The 27,540-nt window shown below is 37.7% G+C and overlaps 1 protein-coding gene across 2 annotated transcripts in view; it reads right to left on the reverse strand.

Annotated features, from left to right (window-relative positions):
* The window catches only part of LRP6 (LDL receptor related protein 6), a 170,383-nt gene that overhangs the window by 122,482 nt on the left and 20,361 nt on the right, over positions 1 to 27,540 (reverse strand). For both annotated transcript variants that reach the window (XM_049882499.1, XM_049882498.1), the window contains exon 2: positions 26,257 to 26,650. In XM_049882499.1, the coding sequence (XP_049738456.1) occupies positions 26,257 to 26,650 (394 nt within the window). The remainder of the gene's footprint in view (positions 1 to 26,256; positions 26,651 to 27,540) is intronic.

The raw sequence follows: 27,540 nt of genomic DNA on the forward strand, positions 1-27,540 counted from the left end.
CACCAGGGCTCCTCAAAAACTATACACTACCTCTGTAAGTGTAATAGGCTCTACTACACTAAGTACTTTAAGAAATTAAAAATTCACCCTAGGTATCAACAACAAAAACTGGTCTAGAAAAACCCCAAAAGTTTTACAGAAGAGCTTAAAAATTTTCCAATAAACTGCTATACTTTTCCAATTTTTTACATCAATCTATTAAAAACAAACTTTAATTTTTTAAGTCTTTTTTGTCATTTTTCAAAGTATTTCTATGGCTTCAAAATTTCCAGACACTTTATACAGCTAGGGCAGAGTTACCAATGGAAAGCATCACGTGAGCAATGAATGTCAACTAAGTCATCAAGAGAAGTGAGGGAAGGCCATTTCTGGCATTAAATATATAACAGACACACAGACTCTATGTATAATCATTAAGATATAAGAGAATTTGAAGAAATCAGGTTATGTAGTAAAAGGCAACTGCTTAAGGTCCTCAGTGGCCTACTAAGGTGTCAGATTTAATAAGGAACAATACTTAGGGGCTCCTACTTTTAAGGTGGAGTTAACATTAGAAAAAGAAGAAAAAAAGGCATCATTAGACAATAAAGGAAACGTGTTAAGGTTTTGTTTACAGACCAACTAGCAGAACAGAAAACATCAGACTGTCAGCAGAATATAGATTTCAAGATGCAAGAAAAAAGAAAATACCTGGGATATGACATAAACATATTCTATACCCAACACATACTTACGGAAAAAAGACTGAGGCCCTTCTCATTAAGATCAAGAACAAGACAAGGATGCCACTCTCATTACTATTAGTAAACATCATTATAGGAGTCATAGCCAGAGCAATTAGGCTAGGGAAAGAAAAAAAAGTACCCAAACCAGGAAGGAGGAAATAAAACTGTCCCTTTTTGCAGATGACATGATCCTATACATAGACAAACCCAAATATTCCACAAGAAAGCTATCAGAACTAATAAATGAATTCATCAAAGTGGCAGAGTACAAGATCAACACACAAAAATCAGTCAAGCTTCAATACGTCAGCAATGAGCAATCTGAAAAGGAAATCAAGAAAACATTAGGATTTACAATAGCATCTAAAAGAATAAAGTACCTAGGAATAAATTTAACTAGAAAGGTGAAAGACTTATATACAGAAAATCATAAAACATTACTAAAAGAAATTAAAGAAGAACTAAATGAATGGAAGGACTAAATGGATTGGAAGGCTTAATGTAGTTAAGATGTCAATACTACTCAAGGAAACCTACAGATCCAATGTAACACCCATTGAAATTCCAACAGCCTTATTTGCAGAAATGGAAGAGCCAATTCTCAAATTTATATGGAATGGCAAGGGACCTTGAATAGTTAAAGCAATCTTGAAGAAGAATTAAGTAGAAGGACTCACGCTTTCTGTTTTCAAAACATACTAAAAAGCTACAGTATTTAAAACAGCCTGGTACTGGTACAATAATAGGCATACAGACCAGCAGAGTGGAATTTAAAGTCCAGAAATAAATCCATGCATGTATGGTCAACTGATTTTCAACAGGGGTGCCAAGTATATTCAATAGGGAAGGAAGATTCTTTTCAATAAATGGTGCTGGGAAAACTGGATTTCCACATGCTGAAGAATGAATCAAGAAATATAATTCACACCATACACAAAAACCAATTCAAAATGGGTTAAGGACCTAAATGTGAAAACTAAAACAATAAAATTCTTAGAAGGCTGTGGGACCTAGTTTTTCAGCAATAGATAATGAGATATGGTAACAAAAGCCTGAGCAGCAAAAGATAAAATAGACAGATGGGACTTTATAAAAATTAAATACTTTTGAACACCAAAGGACTTGATCAATAAAGTGAAAAGACAATCTACAGATTAGGAGAAAATTTTCGGGAACCATTTGTATTAGATAAGAGCCTAATATCCAAAATATATAGAAAACTTCCATAATTTAACAATAAGATAGACAACCCAATCAAAAAAATAGGCAAAGGACTTGAATGAACAGTTTACGAAAAAAAAAATTTGAATGATCAACAAGCACCTGGAAAAGATGCTCAACATCATCAGCCATGAGGGAGATGCAAATTAAAATCACAATGAAGTATTACCTCACCTCCAGTAGGACTGTTGTTCTTAGATGCCGTCAGTTCAAACTCATAGCAACCCTTAGGACAGAGTAGAACTGCCCCATAGGGTTTCCAAGGAGTGACTGGTGGATTTTAACTGTCGACCTTTTGGTTAGCAGCCAAGCTCTTAATGACTACACCACCAGGGCTCCAATTCACTAGAATAGCAATGATTAAAGAAAAAAAAAAAAGGAAAAGTCCAAGTGTTAGCAAGGTTATGGAGAAACTGAAACCCTCATCCACTGCTGATGGGACTGTAAAATGGTGCAGCCACAGTGGAAAACAGTTTGGCAGTTCTTCAAAAAATTGAACATAGAATTACCATACCATCTAGCAATCCCAATCCTAGGTATACTCAGAAGAAGTGAAGGCAGGAATGCAAACAAAAACCTGTATACCAATGTTATTTTCAGCACTTCACAACAGGCGACACAGAAATAACTGAAATGTCCATCAACTGATGAACAGATAAGCAAAATGTGGCATATACATACAGTGAACTATTACTCAGAAATGAAGTTCTGATGCGTGCCACAACATGGATGAACCTTGAAAAGGTTATGCTGAGTGAAGTCAGTCAGTTGCAAAAGGACAAAATACTGTAAGATTTCACTTATATAAAATAAACAAACATACAGAAACCAAAGATTATTAATGGTTACCAGTGGTGGGCGGGAGGGGGGAAAAGGGAGTTTTTGTTTTGCGGGGGCACTGAGTTTAAGTTAGTCGGGCTTGGGTAAGGATAGCAGTAATGGTGGTATGACATCAAAAATGTAATCAGTCACTGAGTTATAAATGTGAAAGCTGAAAGCTGTGTCAGTGCATGTTTTGGTGTGTAAGTTTTCACCACAATAAAAAAGGAGGAAAAAAATGAAGATTAGTTGACACTGAGGCTTGAGAACCTCTATTTAAGCTAGTCTTTTAAAAATTAAACCATGATTCAGGGGACATCTAGGTCAACTGGCATAACAAAATGTATTAAAACGTTCTGCATCCCAGTGGCGTCTGGGGTCTAAAACGCTATCAAGAGGCCATCTAAGATGTTATCAATGGGTCTCAACCCACCTGGAGCAAAGCAGAATGAAGAACACCAAAGACACAAGGTAATTATGAGCCCAAGAGACAGGAAGGGCCACATAAACCAAAGACTCCATCAGCCTAAGATGGGTAGAACTAGATGGTGCCTGGCTACAACCAATGATTGCCCTGACAGGGAACACAACAGAGAATCCCTGATAGAGCAGGAGAACAGTAGGATGCAGAATCAAATTCTCGTAAAAAGGCCAGACTTAATGGTCTGACTGAGACTAGAGGGATCTCGGAGGTCATGGTCCCCGGACCTTCTGTGCGTAGCCCAAGACTAGAACCATTCACTTCCAAAGGCAACTCTTCAAACTGGGATTAGACTGTACTCTAAAACAGAAAATGATACCGGTGAGGAGTGAGCTTCTCGGCTCATGTAGACACATGAGGCTACGTGGGCAGCTCCTGTCTGGAGGTGAGATGAGAAGGCAGAGGGGGACAGGAGATGGCTGAATGGACACAGGGAATAGGCAGTGGAGAGGAGGAGTGTGCTGTCTCATTAGGGGGCGAGCAACTAGGGTACATCCCACTGCCGTCGAGTCGATTCCGACTCATAGCAACCCTACAGGACAGAGTAGAGCTGCCCGTAGAGTTTCCAAGGAGCGCCTGGTGGATCTGAACTGCCAACCTCTTGGTTAACAGCCGTAGCATTTAAACACTATGCCACCAGGGTTTCCTAGGAGTACATAGCAAGGTATATGTATGTTTTTGTGTGACAGGCTGACTTGATTTGTAAACTTTCACTTAAAGCACAATAAATTATATACATGTATATTTTATATTTATATATACACACACACACACACACATATATATATATATATATATATCCTGAAAAAAAAAATTAAACCATGAGGTAAACTTGATTATTTCATTATTTTATTTTGGACTCTTTCCCCTCCAGCCCCCAAAAAAGATATGCACATATTAAGGAGTAGTGCTCACTGGGTTTGGTTGTTTTGTTTTTGCAGCTAACCTACCTTAGAAACCAGTAAACCAGTGACAGCAGAAGTAACCCAGTAACAGTGAAGTTGCTAAATTCAACTGCTGTAGCTGTGGAGCTTTTATCAGAATCATATTTAAAAGTCAATTTTAGTATGCACCAGGAAATGCACAGAGTGCCTGATAAATATTCCCTTGGCTTCTCAAAAGGTAGGTCACAGTCTCACAAAGAAGAAGGTGCTCTTCAGCAACAATTACCACTGGCTCTCCAATTAACAGTCTATTTGGCCCCTAATTTGCTTTGCTTCAGTGGGTTCTATTTTGGCTTTTTAATTAAGAGAGGATAAACAAATTTACTTGACACTGAAGGAGAATTAAATATACAATTCCACTTTGCTACAGTATGCACATCTGCTATTCATCAAAAATCATGAAAACCAATACCAGAGTTATTATATACCACTATTTCCTTATAAATGTAATTTTATTGCTGTGTCTGGCCCGATACACATTTACAATGCTTTCTGGAATGTAGTTTTTAAATGGAGTGAAGGGTAGAAGATAAACCAAGAACCACACCCACTGCCGTCAAGTCGATTCCGACTCATAGCAACCCTATATGACAGAGAAGAAATCCCCGATAGAGTTTCCCAGGAGCGCCTGGCGGATTCAAACTGCCGACCTCTTGGTTAGCAGCCGTAGCACTTAGCCACTACGCCACCAGGGATTCCGGGTAGAAGACAGAACTCATTTTAATTAGGTAGGAATAAACACAAGGAAACATATATTCGGTTTTCAAGATGCCAAAAATTTTTATGCCAGGAAAGTAAAAAATATCTCATGAGCAGACAATCAAACTAGACACCTAAAATTTTATGGTATTACAATCTAAAGCAAGTAATTTCTACGTTTAAACCAAAAAACCAAACCTGTTGCCGTCAAGTCAATTCTGACTCACAGTGACCCTATGGGACAGAGTAGAGCTTTCCCATAGGGTTTTCAAGGAGTAGTTGGTGGATTCAAACTGTCGACCTTTTGGTTAGCAGCCGAGCTCTTAACCACTGCTTCACCAGGGCTCAATTTCTAAAATGTTTAGGTAAGGATAAAATAATAAATTTTCCAAAATCTTCACAAGCCCCTAGTCTGGTACATATACTCAATCTGAACCCAGTTTCCTATAACACAAATGTTCAGAAATGTTTAGTTTCAGTAAATCTAGACTGAAGGACTACTTTTCACCATACAAGATGCAATTATGTACAATGGTGGCTAATTAAGACATGTAGAATTGAGTCATAAAAACTAAGTGGACCAGATCTATACTAGATCATAAATCACTTTATGATCCTTGAAGTTACTTACATGGTCCTACTTATATTTAAAAGAAATCATCAATTCACATATTTTTTTCCAGTTGCCATCTAGTTGACTCTGACTCATGGCAATTCAATGTGTGTCAGAGTAGAACTGCTCCACAGGGTTTTCAATGGCTGATTTTTTTAAAGCAGGTCACCAGGCCTTTCTTCCAAGGCACCTCTGAGTGGACTCAAACTTCCAACCCTTCAGTTAGCAGGCGAGTGTATTAACTGCTTGCACCATCCAGGGACTCTTAAAAATGAGTAATACCCAACAATCATGCCCTGGTAGCGCAACAGTTAAGCTCTTCGCTGCCAACCAAAAGGTTGGAGGTTTGAACCCATCCAGCCATTTCACTGGAGAAAGACCTGACAACCTGCTTCCATAAAGATTACAGCCAAGAAAACCCTATGGACAGTTCTATTTTGTCACATTGGGTCATATGAGTTGGAATGAACTAAATGTTACCCATCAACATTATGTCTAACTATCACGAACATGTATCCTCAATACGAAAAGGTACTAGTTAAAAATGTAAAAGTTAGAATTTCCATTTCTGGTAATTTGGTGACCAACATTGCTTTTACAAAATACACAAAGAAAAGGTACTAGTTAAAAATGTAAAAGTTAGAATTTCCATTTCTGGTAATTTGGTGACCAACATTGCTTTTACAAAATACACAAACCCACTGGTTAATCTTTTTACTTGGTTTATACACATACACACATGAACATATATACAGTAAAACCTCAGAAAGCCAGAACTTATGTAAGGCGGATAACCTGTCAGAGAAAGGAAACTTTAATATTTTCCACTAATAGAGAGTGATAGAAAAATGTTAAAACTGAACACTGTCATAGGCAGAAAACTTGCAACACCTGGAAAAACAAGGCAGTCCCATCAGTTCCGGCTCTCACAGGTTTCACTGCATAAACACCCCTTTATATGTAGAGCTGAGGCATCAAAAGTAGAGAAAATCTCCAGAGACCAAAAGTGAACAGAGAAATAATAAAGCAGTGGTACATGCTTGACCTGATGCTGCAGCAACCCTGCAAGGTTCGCTGATCTCACAAACGGAAGGACTTCTGTTTCAATGGCAAAGCACACAAGAAGCATGGTGTCAGAACTGAGGTGCCTGTACAATGCACAGATCGTCAGCTAATGATGGAGTAGAAAAATGTGCCCACTGGCAGAAGGAGACAAAGAAGCTTTTCTGTCTGGGCCTATGCTCTGAAATAGTGGGAAAAATCACCAGACTTTGTAACTGTAGATTGCTCTCACATAGAGTTAGGGTTTGAATACATGTAGTCTATCTACACGGTACAGGAATTCCCAAATCCAAAAACTAAATATAAAAAGTGATCTTTGCTTGAACAAAGATAACTCTTGCTTGATGGTAACAAGGGTGTGTACATTTTCAAAAATTCAAACTGTATGCTTTAAGATCTATACATTTTACTATACATAAATTACACTTCAATTAAAAAATTATGGGGGGAAAAAAAGGTCACTGGTAATACCCCTGGGGTGCTTGGCAAAAGCAAACAAAAACCTCTCTGGAGAGACAGGCCTCCAGTGAAACCACCCAGGATTCTCAAAGACCAAACCCAAAAAAACCCACTGCCGCCGAGCCAATACCGACTCATAGCAACCCTAGAAGACAGGGTAGAACTGCCCCACAGAGTTTCCAAGGAGTGCCTGGCGGATTTGAACTGCCAACCCTTTGGTTAGCAGCCATAGCACTTAACCACTACGCCACCAGAGTTTTCTTCTCAAAGACAGCCCCTCTAAATATGAGCTCATAATCCAAAACTATTTAAAAACAACCCACTGCTGTCAAGTCGATTCTGACTCATAGCTACCCTACAGGACAGAGTAGAACTACCCAGGAGGGTTTCTAAGACTGTAAATCTTTACAGGAGCAGACTGCCACATCTTTCTCCCAGAGTAGCTGGTGGGTTCGAACCGGAGACCTTTCAGTTAGCAGTTGAGCATTTAACCACTGTGCCACCAGGGCTCCTCTAAAAAATCTCAAGGAAGTATTTCACCAAAAGCAGAATCAGTAGGCATAACAAAGAGCACAAGTAGATTTCCAAAAGCTTCAGAAACCTGTACTATCTGGTAGAGACTATAAATGTTTAAAATGATTAAACACATTTTAAAAATGGAATAAAATACATGAGACAAGAACAAGACACCATCGAAAAATAAAAGACATTCCTAATGAAATAATACTAGAAATGATTCTCCGTAGATGCCAAAAATCAATAGGTGAGTGTTTAACGATGAACTGAAAACTGGTAAAGTACAAAAAGGATAATCTCACAAATTATTTGAAGGATGTAAAGAGAAAATCTCAACTTACACCAAAGATACAATCTTAGTATCACTACAAATAGGACTAGACATTATGTGCTTTCTGATGTGAATATGAAATACTTAGCACTACCCTATGAAGCATTCTTGCCAAAAATACTGAATCTTCCTCTAACCAAGTCTTTAAATTTCAGTTTTCAAGAAACATCAGTGGATAAGAATAAGTCAAACATCACAAGAATCTATTAGAAAATCCAATACTTAGAACATTTTACAGGACAACTAACACAGTTTCTTCAGTAAGTCAACAGGATGAGATAAGATAAGGTGAGGAAGAGAGGGCCTATGATTGTTCTAAAGAAACAAGAGGCATAACCAAATGCAACAAGTGAACCTTCCTTCCATCCTGATTAAAACCAAACAAAGACACTTTTTAGACTGCTGGAAATACCTGAACTATGCAGCAAGTAATTTATAATATTAAGGAATTATGTTTTGGGGTGTGAAAGAAAATGATACTGTATTAAAATATATTAAGAAAACATTCTGCATCCCACTTTGGTGAGTGGTATCTGGGGTCTTAAACGCTAGCAAGCAGCCATCTAAGATGCATCAATGGGTCTCAACCCACCTGGAGCAAAAGAGAATGAAGAACACCAAGGACACAAGGTAATTACGAGCCCAAGAGACAGAACGGGCCACATAAACCAGAAACTACATCAGCCTGAGACTGCAAGAACCAGATGGTGTCCAGCTACAATCAATGACTGCCCTGACAGGAAACACAACACAGAATCCCTGATGGAGCAGGAAACAGTGGGATGCGGAACTCAAATTCTTGTAAAGACTAGACTTAATGGTCTGACTGAAACTAGAGGGACCCCAGAGGTCATGGTCCCCAGACCTTCTATTAGCCCAAGACTGGAACCATTTCCAAAGCCAACCCTTCAGACTGGGACTGGACTGGACTATAAGACAGAAAATGATACTGGTGAGGAGTGAGCTTCTCGGCTCAAGTGGACAAATAAGACTATGTGGGCACCTCCTGTCTGGAGGCTAGATGAGAAGGCAAAGGGGGACCAGAGCTGGCTGAATGGAGACGGGGAATACAGGGTGGAAGGAAGAGAGTGCTGTCTCATTGGGGGACAGCAACATAGCAAGGTGTATATACGTTTTTGTATGAGAGACAGACTTGATTTGTAAATTTCACTTAAAGCACAATAAAAAAAATGACACTGTAGTTATGGAAGAAGACGTCTTTATTTTTTGGGATGTAAAATCAAGTAATGTCCAGTGAGATGTCAATACGTGGGTTTGCTTTAAAATACCTCAGCTAAGAAAAAAAAGAGATCAAACAAGTATGTTGTTGTTAGGTGCCACTGAGTTGGTGCTGACTCATAGCGACCCCATACACAACAGAACGAAACACTGCCTGGTCCTGCACCATCCTCACAATTGTTGCTATCTTTGAGCCCATCGTTGTAGCCACTGTGTCAATCCTTTTTGTTGAGGGTCTTCCTCTTTTTCGCAAAACAAATACAGCAAAAGATTAATAATTTTCAATTTAATTGATAGAAAAATGAGGAAGAGACATGAACTGACAAAAAAAAAATGTAAAAATGGCCCTTATGTGTATTTTTAAAATGCTCTAACTACAAATGCACGAACAGCAGAAGACAAATTAGATAACTGGGACCTCATGAAAATCAAATACTTATGCTCATCAGAAGACTTTATCAAAAGAGTAAAAAGACAACCTATAGACTGTGAAACAAATCTTCAGGAATGACATATCCAATAAGGGTTTAATTTCTAAAATAGATATAAATATAACAACAACTCAAAAAAGACAACCAAATTTTAAAAAAAAAGAAAAAGGGCAAAGAACATGAACAGACACTTCACCAAAGAGGGCACTCAAGCAGCCAACAGATACATGAAAAGATGCTCCCTGTCATTAGCCACTGTTGTGTGCCATCACGGAGATTCTGACTCATAGAGACCCCAAAGGACAGAGCAGAACTGCCCCACAGAGTTTCCAAGGCTGCAAATCTTTACATAACCAAACTGCCACATCTTTCTCCCATCGAGTGCCTAGTGGGTTGAACTGCCGACATTTTGGTTAACAACACAGCACTTAACCACTGCATTACCAGGGCACCTCATTGGCCACTCCCGTTGCCGTCAAGTCGATTTCAACTCATAGCTACCCTAAAGGACAGGGTAGAACTGCCCCACAGGGTTTGCAAGGAACAGCTGGTGGATTTAAACTGCCACTCTTTTGGTTAGCAGCCAAGCTCTTAACCACTGTGCTACCAGGGCTTCCACTGGCATTAGAGATATGTAAATCAAAATTACAATGAGGTACCATGTCACCCCTGCTGAAATGGCATTGATCAAAGAAAAGAAAAACAAACGCTGGTGAGGATGTAGGGAAACTGGAACCCTTATCCACTACTGGTAGGGATGAAATGCGGTACAATCGCTGTGGAAAACAGTACAGCAATTCCTCAAAATAATTAGAAATAGAACTATCTTATGATCCAGCAATTCCACTCCTTGGTTTAAACCCCACAGACCTAACCGAAGAGGCATCAACAAATGTACACACACCTATTCACAATCGCCAAAAGCGGGAAACCTACGTGCCCATCAACAAATGAATGAATAAACAGAATGTGGTACATACGTACGATGGATTTTTTTGTTGTTGTTGTTTACATATGATGGAATACTATGCAACCATAAAGAAAGATGTGTTCCCAAAGATCTTGGAACATGGATGAACCTAGAAGACGTTATGCTGAGCGAAACATGTCAACTGCAAAAGGACAAATACTGTATGACCCCACTTTTACAAAATGATAAGAACAGCTATATATACAGAGACTAATATTCACTGGTGGCTAACCAGGGGCTGGGGAGGAGAGTATTCATTCTCTAGACAGTGTTGTTATTGTTGTTGTTAAACAGTGTTGTTATTGTTGTTGTTAGGTGCCGTCAAATCTGTTCCGACTCATAGCAACCCTACGTACCACAGAACAAAACACTGCCCAGTCCTGCGCCATGCTCACAGTTGTTGTTATGCTTGAACCCATTGTTGCAACCACTGTGTCAATCCATCTTGTTGAGGGGCTTCCTCTTTTCCGCTGACCCTGTACTTTACAAAGAATGATGTCCTTCTCCAGGGACTGATACCTCCTGACAACATGTGCAAAGTACGTAAGACGCAGTCTCGCCATCCTTGCTTCTAAGGAGGATTCTGGTTGTACCTCTTCCAAGACAGATTTGTTCATTCTTTTGGCAGTCCATGATATATTCGACATTCTTCGCCAATACCACAATTGAAAGGCATCAATTCTTCTTCTGTCTTCCTTTTTCATTGTCCAGCTTTTGCATGCATATGACACGACTGAAAATACCATGGCTTGAGTAAGGCGCACCTTAGTCTTCAAGGTGACATCTTTGCTCTTTGACACTTTAAAGAGGTCCTTTGCAGCAGATTTGCCTAATACAACGTGTCTTTTGATTTCTTGACTGCTGCTTCCATGGGTGTTGACTGTGGATCCAAGTACAATGAAATCCTTGACAACTTCAGTATCTTCTCCGTTTATCATGATGTTGCTTATTGGTCCAGTTGTGAGGATTTTTGTTTTATGCTGAGGTGCAATCTTCACTTTCAGCAAGCAAGGTTAAGACTGTGTTATCTGCATAACGCAGGCTGTTAGTGAGTCCTCCTCCAATCCTGATGTCCCATTCTTCTCTTCTTCGTGTAGTCCAGCTTCTCAGATTATTTGCTCAGCATATAGACTGAATGGGAAACCACGGTGGCGTAGTGGTTAACTGCTGCAGCTGTTAACCAAGAGATGGCAGTTCAAGTCTGCCAGGCGCTCCTTGGAAACTCTACGAAGCAGTTCTACTCTGTTTTATAGGGTCACTATGAGTCGGAATCGACTCGATGGCAGTAGGTGGGTGTTATAGACTGAATAGGTATAGTGAAAGGCTACAACCCTGAAACACACTTTTCCTGACTTTAAACCACACAGTATCCCCTTGTTGTATCCAAACAAGTGCCTCTTGATCTATGTACAGGTTCCTCATTAGCACAATTAAGTGTTCTGGAATTCCCATTCTTTGCAATGTTATCCATAATTTCTTATGATCCACACAGTTAAATGCCTTTGCATAGTCAATAAAACACAGGTAAACACCCTTCTGGTATTCTCTGCTTTCAGTCAAGATCCATCTAACATCAGCAATGATATCCCTGGTTCTACGTCCTCTTCCCAATCTGGCCTAAATTTCTGGCAGTAGTTACTTTCTATCTATGGTGATGGGAAACGTAGCACTGAATGTGGGAGAAGTGTGCACAGCTTAACCAAGGTAACTGATGCCACTCCGTTGTACACGCATATACACAAAAAAAAGATGTTTTGGTAAATGCTGTTATATGTAATCTTGCAACAACAATAACCAAAATACCTGTGTGTGCATACAAAAGGGACACAGAAACTGATACTTCTTAGAACTAATCATCTCACAACTCAGTTAGCTGGCATAACATAGTTCATAAAGTTTATTTTCTACATCCTAGTCTGGTGAGTAGTGTCAGGGGTCTTAATAGCTTTCGAGTGGCCATCCAAGATACAACTATTGGTCTCTATTCATCTGCAGCAAAAGAGAAAAAATGAAACCCAAGACTCAGAAGGAATCAGTCTGTAGGTCTGTCTACATGAACCACAGCCTCCTCTACCCTGATAACAGAAGAATTAGATGGTGCCTGGCTACAGATACCTTAGGTTCTGATCAGGACCACAATAGATGGATCGGGCTAGGAAGGGAGAAAAATGTAGAACAGAACTTAAAATTTTCAAAAAATCCGGACTTAGTGGACCCATTGAGACAGGAGGAATCTCTGAGACTACCACTCTAAGATATTCTTTAAGCCTTGAATCAAAACTATCCCCTCAAGTCACCTTTTGGCTAAACAGCAGATTAGGTCATAAAGTAATGAATATCATCCTTGAGTACTTTGCTCTTTTAAAAATCATCTATACGAGACCAAGTGGTCAACAAATACTGTAAAGTATGAAGAGGTTGGGGGTCTGTGAGACCAGGTCAATGGGAATGGCAATAATGAAAATATTGATGCAATGTGAAGAATGTTACCAATGTTACTGAACAGTATGTGTCGAAATTGTTGAATGGGAAACTGTTTTGCTGTATACACCTCTACTGAAAATACATTGCTTTTTTTTTAAAAGCTCTAACTCATCATAATTAGAAAAATGCAAAGTAAAACAAGATACCATTTCTTAACTATCAGATTGGCAAAAATGAAAATTCATGATAATGTACTCTGTTGAGGAAGCAATGGGGAAACAGGTACTCTCACATATTGCTGGTGAAAATGCATACTGGTACAATCGTTCCAGAGAGGAATTTGGCAACACCTAACTTTTTTTTTTTTTTTTTAACGAACTACACATGCACTTACTTTTTCACACGGCAATCCACATTTAGGAATTTACCCTAAATATATATCTCCAGCAAATATGAAAAAAAAATCTGCAAAAGGTTATTACAGTATTGTCTATAACTGCAAAATACTGGAAACACTCTAAATGTCTATACATAAGAGAACGTGTCTGCCTATACATAAGAGAACACAACAAAATACTATGCAATGACAAAAAAGAATGAGAAAGATCTCTATTAAATGATACGAGATGATATTCAGGATATATTATTAAGTAAAAAAAAAAAGGGGGAAGTACAAAAGACCATCTATGTTACTCATTTGTATAAGGAAAAAAAAGGAATGTAAGAAAATATACATATATCAACTAAAGAAATTTTTTTCAGTAAATCAATAATTAAAATCAACCAGGATGGGTGAAGGTTCCCAAAATGAAATACAAACAGTACCAAACATTACAAATGAATAACACAACCATACTGCAGGGTTTGGGGAAGAAAAATAACCTAAGTAAATTTGGGAGGCAGTACTGTGACTCTATTGACAGTATATTCATAGTATTGTATCTACTTGGTCAGTAAAGTAGCCCTGGTGGTACAGTCTTTAAGTGCCTGTCTGCTAACTAAAAGGTGAGCAGTTTGAACCTACCAACCGCTCTGCAGGAGAGAGATGTGGCAGTCTGCTTCCATAAAGATCACAGCCTTAGAAACCCTACGGGGCAGTTCTACTCTGTCCTACAGGGTCGCTATGAGTCAGAATCGACTTGCCAGCAGTAGGTTTGGTTTTTTGTTTTGGAACACTCAGTCAGTACATTTGTTTTCCATACAGGTATAGGTTAGCTCAATAGTTTCAACTCTGAAACTCCCTTATGTGTACACTAGATTGAGCAAATAAAAAAATATACTGTGAATAACAAAAGCTAGGTTTTTCACTATGATAGAAAGGAATTATGAATAAGGAAGGGAAGAAGGCCATAATGAATTTGGTGGTAATGGATTGGAATTGGAGATGTCAATACGACTCAAGTTTTTTAACATATACATACGGATAGAAAGATACAGAACTAAATGTGTGTCTATGTGTTGTTGTTGTTGTTGTTGTGTACTGCTGAGTTGATTCCGACTCATAATGACTCTATATGACAGAGTAAAACTGCCTCATGGGGTTTTCTAGACTGTGATCTTTACGAAGCACATCACCAGAGCTTTTTTCTTGTGGCGTAGCTGGTGGGTTCCAATCATCCAATATTTGGTTAGCAACTGAGCACTTAACCAATGTGCCACCAGAGCTCCTTATGTGTATGTATTCATACACGTATTTCCTACGTGCATTGAAAGAATCTAAAAGCAATGAAAACCCATTAACGATGAACACACCTAGCTTCAAGATCTTGGTTTCTAAATACTATTCTCTAATAAAGTAGTTAAGGCTTCTTGGAGAAATGGTTGACTCCAGGGCTAAGGCAGGAAAAGGACAAGGTAAGCCTGGAACATCTTGTGGTATGAGAAAGTAAGAAAGTGCTTAAAAAAAATGAAGGAGAAAAGGGGTATGTCAAAAGGACTCGGGAAGCAAATGGAAGGAGTTCTGAAGGGCCAAATCTTTGACAGTTTGAGCAAGAAAATAATGACAGCAGTGAATAATAACCTACAAAATAAATGCCCATAAATCCATACTAATAGGAATAAATAAATACGTAGGAAAGAGAGGACAGCTCTTCTTTACTTTACATGCTTATTAATTATGCACGTAGCAGGAACAAAAAAACTAGAAAACTCACCATTTGGCAAACACCAGAGTAATAATTGTTGCAGGCACAAAACCATCAAGGAATGCTAAAATTAGTGGGCAAAAGTATGAGGAGAAACAGGGTAATTTCATAGTCTCAAATATTTATTACAAGGAAAAAAATAACAACTATAGTGAAAAGGGAAACCCTGCTGGTATAGTGGTTAAGTGCTACAGCTGCTAACCAAAAGGTCAGCAGTTCAGATCTACCAGGCGCTCCTTGGAAACTCTATGGAGCAGTTCTACTCTGTCCTATAGGGTCGCTATGAGTCTGAATCAACTCGATGCCAGTGGGTTTGGTGAAAAGACCGAGTGATCCAATTTAACATCACTGTTTGATATATCCACATCATGTACCTGCTGTAAAGGGCACAATATTATTTCTATAGTATTCCGGCCAAAAATGCATAACTTTAATCGTGAGAAAATAAAACAAACAAATTGAGGGACAGCCTACAAAATAACTGACTGGTAATCTTCAAAAGTGTCAAGGTCATCAAAGACAGACTGAGGAAATGTCCCAGATTAGAAGAAACTAAAGCAATAACAACTAAATACAAAATGGACACTTGTGGGACAGTTAGAGAAATTCAAATATGGTCTATAGATTAGTTAATAATATTGTATCAATATTAATTTCCTGGTTTAGATCACTGTTCTATGGTTAAACGAGATGTTAATATTAAGGGAAGCTGGGTTATGGTTATACTATATTAATTACTTAGGTGTACTATTTTTGAAACTTTTTGTAAGTCTAAAATTGTTGATATACTATTCTTTCTACTTTTGTTACACTGAAATTTTTTCAGAATTAAGTTTTTTAATTGGAGGGCACAAAGAGCTTCTAGAAAAGCAAAATATTGTCCCTGAAATTAAAAACTCAATTGAGTCTGACTGAGACTAGAAGGACCCCAGTGGTCATGGCCCCCAGACCTCCTCTTGGCCCAGGACAGGAACCATTCCCGAAGCCAACTCTTCAGACATGGATTGGACTGGACAATGGGTTGGAGAGGGATGCTGGTGAGGAGTGAGCTTCTTGGATCAGGTGGACACTACTTTAGACTATGTTGGCATCTCCTGCCTGGAGGGGAGATGAGAGGGTAGAGGGGGTTAGCAGCTGGCGAAACAGACATGAAAAGAGAGAGTGGAGGGAAAGAGCGGGCTGACTCATTAGGGGAAGAGTAATTGGGAGTGTGTAGCAAGGTGTATATGGGTTTTTGTGTGAGAGACTGACTTGATTTGTAAACTTTCACTTAAAGCACAATAAAAATTATTTTAAAAAAACCTCAATTGATACATTAAACTGCAAAAATAAGCACAACTGAAGAAGGAATTTGTTATCTAGAAGGTCGGTTTGAAAATTAACCAGAAAGCAGCCCAAAGAGATAGAAAATTATGAACTCAAGATTAAGAGGCATGGAGCAGGGAATCAGAAGGCCCATCTATCACACATCAAATAGGAGTTTCAAAGGAGACTAAAGACAATGAAGAAAAAGAAATAATAGGTAATTATCTAGAATTAACAAACAACATAAATGCTTCGACTCTAGAAATAAGAGTTCTTAACAGGATAAATAAATAAAAATATATCCACATCTAGACACAGGGTAGGCAAATACCAAGAAAATCAAGGGAAGCTCTTAAAAGCATCAGGAGAAAATTCTCATAAAAAGACCAGACTTAATGATCTGACTGAGACTAGAAGAATCCCGGCGGTCATGGTCCCCAAACCTTCTGTTGGCCCAGGATAGGAACCATTCCTGAAGACAACTCATCAGACATGGAATGGACTGGACAATGGGTTGGAAAGTGATGCTGATGAGGAGTGAGCTACTTGTGTCAGGTGGACACTTGAGACTGTGTTGGCATCTCCTGTTTGGAGTGGAGATGGGAGGGTAGAGAGGGTTAGAAACGGGCAAGACAGTCACGAAAGGAGAGACTGGAAGGAGGGAGCGGGCTGACTCATTAGGGGGAGAGTAAATGGGAGTATGTAGTTAAGGTGTATATACGTTTATATGTGAGAGACTGACTTGATTTGTAAACTTTCACTTAAAGCACAATAAAAATTATTTTAAAAAAAGCATTGGGAGGGGGTGGGGGGTAGGGGAGTGGATAAATTATTTACAAATCAGCAACAATCAGCAACAATCAGCAACAATCAGAAAATAGCAGACTTCTAACAACAACATAACAATTAAAGTCATATTCTCAAAGTGCTGAATGAAAACAAGTATCACCTAAAATTCTCTAATCAACTAATTAACATTTGAATAATGAGGGACAAATAAAGACATTTCCAGATAAAAACCAAGAGTTTACTACCAACAGATCTTTGTTGAAAGAAATACTTAAAAACATCCTTCAACAAGGAAGCTGCACCCAAAAGGAAGAAGCAATGGTAAAAAAACACATTGGTACAGGGAGTAAATCTAAAATCGCAAAATTTATAAAATGCTCCAAAACAAAGCTACCATGATACATTTCTAAAGTAATCCAATTTGCAAATAACATGGCTTCAGCAAGATACATTTCACGAAGGAAAAAACACCAGACAAGTAATCAGCAAATCTCAGTTACGGAATCTGGCTCTCTCATCTTACCTTGGTCAAGTGCCTGAGTTTCTTCGCTCAAGAAGTAAAGGCACAGAGCTAAGGATCTTTAAAATGCCCTTCCACGTCTACGATTCAATGAATAGAAAATAGGCTTTCCCCAATTTGACAGGATAATCTTTCGAAACTGTAATTGCTCAGAGTGCAGAGCAAGATCCTACATACAGAACCAGTGCTTTAAAACAAAGTCTATCCCATGCTACAGATTTCAGGATAACTGGCTGTGCAAAAGCCATGGAAACAGATATGATCTCAGGGAAAGAATAAAGAAAATGATGTACTTCTAAACTGTTCCACAGTTGAGGAACGAATGAAGGAAGGAAAAGGGTGGTCCAAGTGGTAGGTAAACCAAAACAGCGCTGGGAAAACCAAACAGGAAATCTAAAAGTAAGTTTTCTGAAAGGAATATGTCAGATGCTACAAAAGCCAAAAGACAAGCATATCTTATTCCTACTTTGCAAATTAGCTATACTTCCAAAATCTTAAAGGCACAATGAAGTACTGGGTAAGGTCAAAACTAGTTTACTAGAATTTCTGATGACCCAACCACACTGGAATACACCAAGGGTAGACGAGATCCCCAAAATGCAAGAGAAGCACAAAGTTTCATTTTTCTTTCTACTGAGGAAGAAATAAAAACTCAATGCAGCAAACAAGGAAAACTTTTATTTAAAAAAAAAAAAAAGCTAGTAAACTGGGCTACATAAAGTCATTTAATTTTACTGAAAATATTCCCTAAATGTCTTACTTTTTAAAACTTAAACAATTCAAACTGAAAGAACTCATCATTTTAGAGATGAGGAAATTGTCCAAGAAAATGAATTAACTTGCTGATATGTAACAGAGTAAGTCATAGGACACAAAACCAGCTCCACTGAGTATTTTTTATAAAATATGATCTTGATAACTTTTATTGAAAACTAAAAAAAAAAAACCATTGCTGTCAAGTAGATTTTGATTCATAGAGATCCCATAAGACAGGGTAGAACTGCCCCCTTGGGTTTCCAAAAAGCAGCTGGTAGATTCAAACTGCCAACCTTTTGGTTAGCAGCCGTAGGTCTTAATCACATCACTAGAGACTAAAAATCTTAATTATGTTTTAAATAAACAATTTTAATAAAATTCAAATTAATTTGAAATTCAATAAAGACCATGGTAAAGTTTACATCTGCTTAAAAACCTTTTCTCTCCTAACAAGGAAAACTAATGGGACTGTAAGAAAACATACTATATAGACTCATCCATTTGCCCAAAAAATATTTTAACACCTATCATTTGGCAGACACTATTTTATTAGTCCCCCAGGGTTTACCAGTGTACAAAATAATTTTAAACATACTCAAGATATGACAATTATATGTATATGATTGACACAGAAATTATAAATCTTTTTCCACTGAGCTTAAAGGAGAACTTTTAGTGGCATTAAACTACAATTAACAACGATAAAACTGTTTTCAAAAATATATCATTCAATGCTTTTCAGTATGAATTCGTTTCAGACTGAGTCACTGAAGTTTAACTTTTTAAAAAAACATCTAAAATCATTTTGAATATGAAAAGATTCCTAACAAACAAAAACCCTTGGGAATGCTTACAGATTTGTACCTGAAAGAGCTTGTCCTCAACATCACCAAAATCAGTATAGTCATTATGCAACACATAAAGAACTCCACCACTATGAGCAGCCACATATCTTGGAATTACCTCTATTCACTATGAAGTAAGAATACTGTTTTCTATAACTATGGTTCATTTCTGGAACAATTTTTATACACACATTTTCTTGTTCCTTATTCTGAATCCTACACTGCCAGTCACTCTTTAAAAAAAAAATTCAGATTAATAGAGGCCAAATTTAAAGAGGGGAATAAAAATCTTCCTTCAGTCTAGGCTAAATGGACTGATGACACAAAGAACTCCATACATTCAAAAGCTCACAGATGTCTGCACTAGTTCCCAGGGTTCAAACAATACCAGTTATTCAATAGCTTTCCTTTTACATAAGCTGATGTGAGAGAACTCAGTCAGCTCTTCTGAACCTCACAACCCAGGATGTTTCTGAAGCTCTGATAAAGCCTACATTTTTCCTCAGCACTGTTTTCATGTATTTTCTCTGGAAAGCAAACTTCCTATCTCCCAGAAAGAATAAATCTGCAAATAATCTCTACTGTTTGACAGGTAATAATATACTCTACCTAAACTACTTTTCCACTACAACCACAAACCATGATACAAATCGAGGATAACACTGAGAGATTATTTAATAGAAAGTATTTTTAAATGCATGAGTTTAAAATATAATTTAAAATAAATTTCATCATACAAATTACCAAATATATACCATGCAGTTGTATTTTATTACCAGCTATGCAATTTTTAAAATAGCCATATGACACAAAATAACATTCCAAAAAATTGAAAGAAAATTCAGGAGAACTAAAAAAAAAAAGTGATCATATACCAAAACAACAATAACCACAGACATCAAAAATAAAGAAAGATCTTTCATTGCATGCTTGACCAAGCCTTTAGGTCTCAGGAAAAATACAGTTATTCTTCACCAAACCGCCCTCAGAAGTGAAGTTACACTACTTTCTATCTTCAAAGCACATTATCACTGATCCTTCCAGTAATTTATCAGCTGAGTCTCTGGCAAATTTTCACCTTCAATATTGAAAAGTAACATGGATAGACTAAAGCTACAGAAATGCTAATGTATTTTTTAATACACTTTTTTTTTTTTTAAGCACAGTTTTAGGGTTTACAGAAAAATAGTGCAGAAAGTACAGAGTTCCCACATACCTCTTCTCTCCCCTGCAGTTTCCCCTATTATTCACATCTTGCATTCCTGTGGTAGATTTGTTATAACTGATGAACCAATATTGATACATTATTATTAACTAAGGTCCATACATTATACTAGGGCTCACTCTTTGCGTTGTTGTGTTGTACAGTTCTATGTGCGTCATGTATTCACTATCACAGTATGATACAGAATGGTGTCACTATTTCAAATATGCCCCTATGCTCAACTTGGTCATTCCTTCCCCTCTCCCTCTGAGCCCCTGACAATATATATATTTTTTAATTGTGGTCAAAAATATATAACATTTGCCATTTCAACCATTTTTACATGTACAATTCAGTGACATTAATTGTGTGTAACCATCACCACTATCCATTTCCAAATGTTTTCATCATCCTTAACAGAAACCCTTACGCAATAATTTCCATTTCCCCCTCCCACCTCCCTCCTGGTAAAACACAAAATTTGCCATTCTAACCATTTTCAAGTGTACAGTTCAGGGATATTAGTTACATTCACCATGTTGTGCAACCATCACCACTATCTATTCCCAAAAGTTTTTCTTCATCCCAAATAGAAACTCAGTGCCCCTTAAGCAGTATCTCCCTGTTCCCCACACCCCTGGCAACCACTGATAAACTTTTTCTGTATGCATTTGCCTATTCTAGATATGTCCTATAAGTGGAATCAATCATACAGTATTTGTCCTTTCATGCCTGGCTTATTTCACTCAGCATAATGTTTTCAAGGTTCATCCATGTCGTAGATGTATCAGGAGTTCCTTTCTTTTTATGACTGAATAATACTCCATTGACTCAATGGCAATGTTTTTTTATTTTTTTTGGTATATATATACCACATTTTGTTTATCCATTCATCTGTAGATGCAACACCTGTTTCTACCTTCTGGCTATAGTGAATAGTGCTGCAATGAAAACTGGTGTACAGTAGCTGTATGAGTCTCTGCTTTCAAGTCTTTTGATTATATTCCTGGGAATGGAATTGCCAGGTAATATGATAATTCTACTTTTAACTTTTTGAGAAACTGCCGAACTATTTTCTACCACAGCTGCACCATTTTACAATTCCACAGTCTATGGATGAGGGTTCCTCTAATGTATTTTTTAATCATACAGCAAGCTTATTTCCTAAAACACTTAGCAGTCACCCAGAAATAAGGCTCATTAGTTCCAGAAGACAAAAAATTATTAGATCCTGAATAGTCAAGAGTTCCCTATACACTCAGTTCACTGAATATGTACTATCACATAACAACGACAGAATCATTATCCCACACAGAAACGATCAAAACGCTATTCCAGGGTTGCAATTACCAAACTATTTTATCCACCCATACTCCTTAAGAACTCTTGTCGACCTAATTCCTTTAACACTCTCCCTTCCCCACGTATATACGACATAATGCAAATTAACTTGCTCTGAAGATAGAAAAGCTGTTTTTCCCAAATTTTCTGTCCTTAAATAGATAGTAAATCCTTAAAGACAGTTCCCTTCCCTCCCAAACAAGAATACAAAACATAGAATTATGAACATACTAACCATTAATGTTTGGGTGAAATTTCAACCTTCACCTACATTTATAAAATTTAACTTGTCAAGAAAAAACACTGTTTATCTTTTCAGCAAGAGTAGTCCCTAATGACAACTGAAAGCACCCAAATCCCGTGTGTGCCACAAAGCAGTAACCTCAAAAACATTTCAACATTCTCTGAGATTTACTAACTCTGTTGGCAAGCCATGAACTCCATTTCTCAAAAATATCTTTCAAGTTCTCAACAACCAAACTCTTCTTTAGTGTAGCTTACTGCACATCCATCAGCTGAGACCTCCTCCTCAGTACACTGGATCCTTATTTCTACCACCAGAACCACTACGGTATTTTGTGGTGCTTTTTTTTTTTGGTGTAACACCTGACCATACCACACACCCTTCAGGCCCCCTCCAGAACAAATGTATCTCTGCTTTCCAGGAAGTCTCACCCTAAAATTTCACTGCAAGATTGTCCATGAGGTGCCCTTGTGGCGCAGTGGTTAAGAGCTTGGCTGCTAACCGAAAGGTCAGCAGTTCAAATCCACCAGCCACTTCTTGGAAACCCTACAGGACAGTTCTACTGTGTTCTATAGGATCATTATGAGTCAGAATCAACTCGATGGCAACAGGTTTGGTTTTTTGGTTTTTATTGTCCGTGTTTATCTTTCATAGTCAGACAAATCTTTTCATTTTCCTATAACATCCATCTTCTCCAACCTTTGTCCTGAAATCAGGCCTGATTAACAAGACAAACAAGTACAAATCTTTCATTTTTGCCAAACATTACTTTATTACATAATATTATTACATAATACTAATCCATTCCCTTCTGTAAAATGAGTTTTAAAAGCAAACGAAGTATTAGAATAGTTACAGGTTATTTATCTCCAGATCTTAACCAACTGTTAGCAACTCATTTCAGGCTCATGTTTAGATAGCTATCCATACTTAGCCATGACAGCCTCTGGCATGACAGTTTATTCAATTAAGAAATATTCGAAATGGTACAGTAAGATTGAGGCATAGTAAAAGAGAAGCAATATGGGGACACAGTTCACATTTTGTAATGAGATTTACCCATAGTTGTAAGTTTCCCTTCTCATTAGAAAATGAATTTTTATTGCAAAATATGTTTAGCTAACTAGAAATGAGTCGTTTAACAACTTAATTTTTATTTTGCACTCCAAACTGACATTAAATAACACTTCAGTGTTTAATATAAAATACACTAGTATTGGAACAAAGGGCATTTTCTGGCAAAGAAACTATTCTGTCTGATTCTGTAATGGTGGACCCATCACATTAATCACTTGCACAACACAAAGAGTAAACCCTAATGTGGACTATGGACTTTAGTTAATAACATATCAATACTGGTTCATCAACTGTAACGAATGTACCACAGGAATGTAAAATGTTAATAGGAGAAACATGTGCAGCAGGAGGCAGTAAACAGGAACTCTAACTTCCTGCATAATTTTTCTGTAACTTACTACTGTAAAAAGTAAAAGTCTATAAATAATCTAATCAAACAAAACTAAAAATGCACAAATGACAGAAGATAGATAACTGGGACTTCCTAAAACTTAAATACTTATGCTCATCAAAAGACTTTACCAAGGAAATAAAAAGAGAACCTACAGACTGGGGAAAAATGTTTGGCAACGACGTATCTGATAAGGGTCTAACCTAAACCCAATGCTGTCAATTCTGACTCATAGCAACCCCAAAGGGTTTCCAACGTTGTAGATCTCTATGGAAGCAGGCTGCCACATCTTTCTCTCGTACAGCCACTGGTGGTTTCGAACCGCTGACCTTTTGGTTAGCAGTCAATCACTGTAACCACTGCATCACAAGGGCTCCTTGATAAGGGACTAGTCTCTAAAACATACATAAAACTTCAACTCAACAACAAAAAGACAAACAATCCAATCAAAAAACAGGCAAAGGGCATGAACTGACACTTTACTAAAGAGGACATTCAGGTGGCCAACAAATAAATGAAAAGATGGTCACAATCATTAGCCACTGGAGAGATACAAATCAAAACTACTATGAGATACCACCTCACCCCTGCAAAAAAGGCAATGATCAAAAAAAACAGAAAACAACAAATACTGGCAAGGGTGTGGGGGGATTGGAACTCTTATACATTTCTGATGGGATTATAAAATGGTACAACCTCTGTGGAAAACAATGCGGCACTTCCTCAAAAAGCTACAAATAGAAATACCTTATGATCTAGCAATCCCACTCCTAGGTATATACCCTAGAGATGTAAGAGCAGTGACACGAATAGACATATGCACGCCTATGTTCACTGCAGCATTTATTCACTATAGCAAAAACATGGCAACAACCTAAGTGCCTATCAACAGGTAAGTGGATAAACAAACTGCAGAACACACGCAACTAAAAGAATGAGGGGTCCGTGAAACATCTTATAACACAAATGAATTTGAAGCACATTACGTTAAGTGAAATAAGTCAAGCACGAAAAGACATATTGCATGGTCCCACTATTATAAAAAGTCAAGAATAGATACACACACAGAAAACAAAGTTCTTTGATGGTTACCAGGGTCGGAAGGGAAATAGAGGAGGAATCACTTTCTAGATAGTAGATGCTTGTTGCTTTTGGTGATGGAAAAGGCAATTCCAAATATGGGTGAAGTCAGCACAACATAATCAAGGTAAATGTGCTAATAAGTACACGAAAAAAGGGAAAATTTCAGTAAATGCTCTAACATACACAATTTTGCAACAACAGTAAAAACAAACAAAAAAAAAGCGTGTGGTTCTGTAGTTAGGTATGGATGCATATGTGTGTAAAGGAAGGCATAAGCAAGTAAATGCACATGCATATATATCTGTAGGCATATGTATATACACACACGTTCGTGTGTGCTGCATATATAGCCACATATATAACAAACCACATAGGGAGCACAGTTACAGATGCTTCCTAGGTATATCCACATAACTCATGGGATTGGTTTACTGGGTCAAAAGGCTTGGGACTATAACCTCGGGGAGACAACTCAGTCAACTGACCTAACGTAGTTCACAAAGATAATATTCTACTTTTCAGTTTGGTGAGTAGCATCTAGGGTCTTAAAATCTTGAGAGTGGCCACCTAAGATACAATTACTGGTCTCTACCCCTATGGAGCAAAAGAGAATGAAGGAAATCAAAGGCTCAAATAAGAAACTAGTGCACGGGACTAACAGCCCACACGAACCACCACCTCTTCCAACCTGATAGCAGAAAAACTAGATGCTGCCCAGCTACCACTTCCAAGCATTCTGACCAGGGACATGATTGAAGGTCCAGGATACAATGGGAGAAAAATGTAGAAAACTCAAATCCCTAAAAAAAGCCAGACCTACTGGATCAATAGAGACTAGGGGAACCCCTGAGACCATCACCCTAAGATGCCCTTTGAACTTGGAAGTGAAGCTATTTGTGCAGGTCACCGTTCAGCCAAATAATAGATTGGCTTATAAAGTAAACGATATCAATCATGAGTAATGTGGTCCCTTAAACAATTAACAATATGAGACCAAACACTCCACAGTTACCCAAAAGCAAAGGTGAGAGGGGAAGGAGGGGATGGGAAGCTACATCAACAGGAAACTGAACAAACAGAATGGAAATAATGCAAATGCTGATACATTATAAAAATTGTAACCAATGGCATTGGACAATTTGTATAAAAATTGTTAAGGGGAACCTAATTTGCTATGTAAGCTTTCCTTAAAAAAAAAAAGGTCTATTAAGAAAAGACACTATTACTACAAAAATATTGCATATATAATGAGAGTTACAAGAGCAGAAGATTTCTTTCTATCTCATCTTGAGCTATCAAATACTGCTCTTGTTAAATCTTCATTCCTTCTTCACTGCCTTCTAACTACCCCTTCATGATTATGAAAAATGAATGCAGAACAAAACAAAAAACTATAAACATGGCTATCCCATAAATGCTATTAGAAACACAAAACTATTTACAAAAACACCTTACTTTAAGAATACAACATAACTTCCTATGTTCAAATCTACTTGGCAAATGAATTCAAAGAGTCTAAAATGCCTGTTTTTGATCTTTCCTCTTGTGGAAGGGGGCTAATGCCCATGGAGAGAAACCTGGAGAAGGAGATGCAATGATCTTTGTACATTAAACCAAACTTACCCACTTGAAGGATCTAAGGCAATAGCTCTAGGTTGATCCAACTCTTGCCAAAATAAAACTTTTCGTAAAGATCCATCTAAATTAGAAACTTCAATCCGATTAGTTTCAGAATCTGTCCAGTACAATTTTTCTCCAAGCCAATCGCATGCCAGCCCATCAGGGGATAATAATCCGGAGACAACAACATTCTGTACACTCTCAGTTTTGTTAAACTCTGTTCGCTTAATGGCTTCTTCGCTTACATCACTCCAGTATATCAAGCCATGACCAAACACAAAGTCCACCGCGGCTGCATCCTCCAAGCCTCCAACTACAATCGTAGCATTCTCTTTGCCATTTGTAGCATCAACCAATCGCAAGTCCCGTCTGTTTGCATAAAGCAACAAAGGGGCCGCTAGAACAAAAAAAGAAAAATATGTAAGTAAAAAGGAAAGAAATGTATTGGTTCTTATAAATTGGGTTTCAAATCAGCATTAGTGAGTAGACATGATCAAGAATAAAGAGTAAACAAATCTATAGAAGACTGACTAAAATCTTTTCACACGCAAAATATTATTTTTGCAGCATTTTAAAAACAAAAAGTAGCGGGGGGTGGTTAATTTCACCAGGACGGTTTTTTCTTCTTAAAATAGTCTATGAGATAAAATTAAAATGTCTGGCTATACAAAGTGTGGCAAGGATATGGGGCCACTGGAACACTCACTCTACTGGTGGGAACGTAAAATGGGGCGTCTACTTTGGAAAACAGTTTCTATAAAAGATTACATACATCTACCATATGCTCCCGCCATTCCATGCCTAGGTTTTTACTCAAGAAATAAAAGCATATGCTGATACAAAGATGTGTACATAAATGTTCAGAGCAGCTTTATTTGCAATAACCTGAACTTGAATCAGCCCAAAGGTCATCAACACATGAATGGATAACATGTGATATATCCACACAATTATACTACTCAGTAATAAAATGTAATGAACTATTATACACATAGCAACATGGATGAATCTCAAAATAATTAAGCTGAATGAAATAAGGCAGACCTCCCAAAAAGAGTATACACTCCCTTTATGTAAAATTTTAGAAAATGCAAATTAATCTATTGTGACAAAAAGCAGATTTGTGACAGAAAGCAGATCAATGGTTGCCTAGAGGTAGGGGAGAGGGGTAGCAAAGAACAAGCAGAAGGGACATAAAGGGGCACAAAGAAACTTTTGTGGGCGATGGTTACAATGATGGATGGGTTCAAAGGTATATACGTGTCAAAATCTACTAATTTTGCCCTT

Source organism: Elephas maximus, chromosome 4, assembly GCF_024166365.1.
Source record: "Elephas maximus indicus isolate mEleMax1 chromosome 4, mEleMax1 primary haplotype, whole genome shotgun sequence".
Lineage (NCBI taxonomy): Eukaryota > Metazoa > Chordata > Mammalia > Proboscidea > Elephantidae > Elephas > Elephas maximus.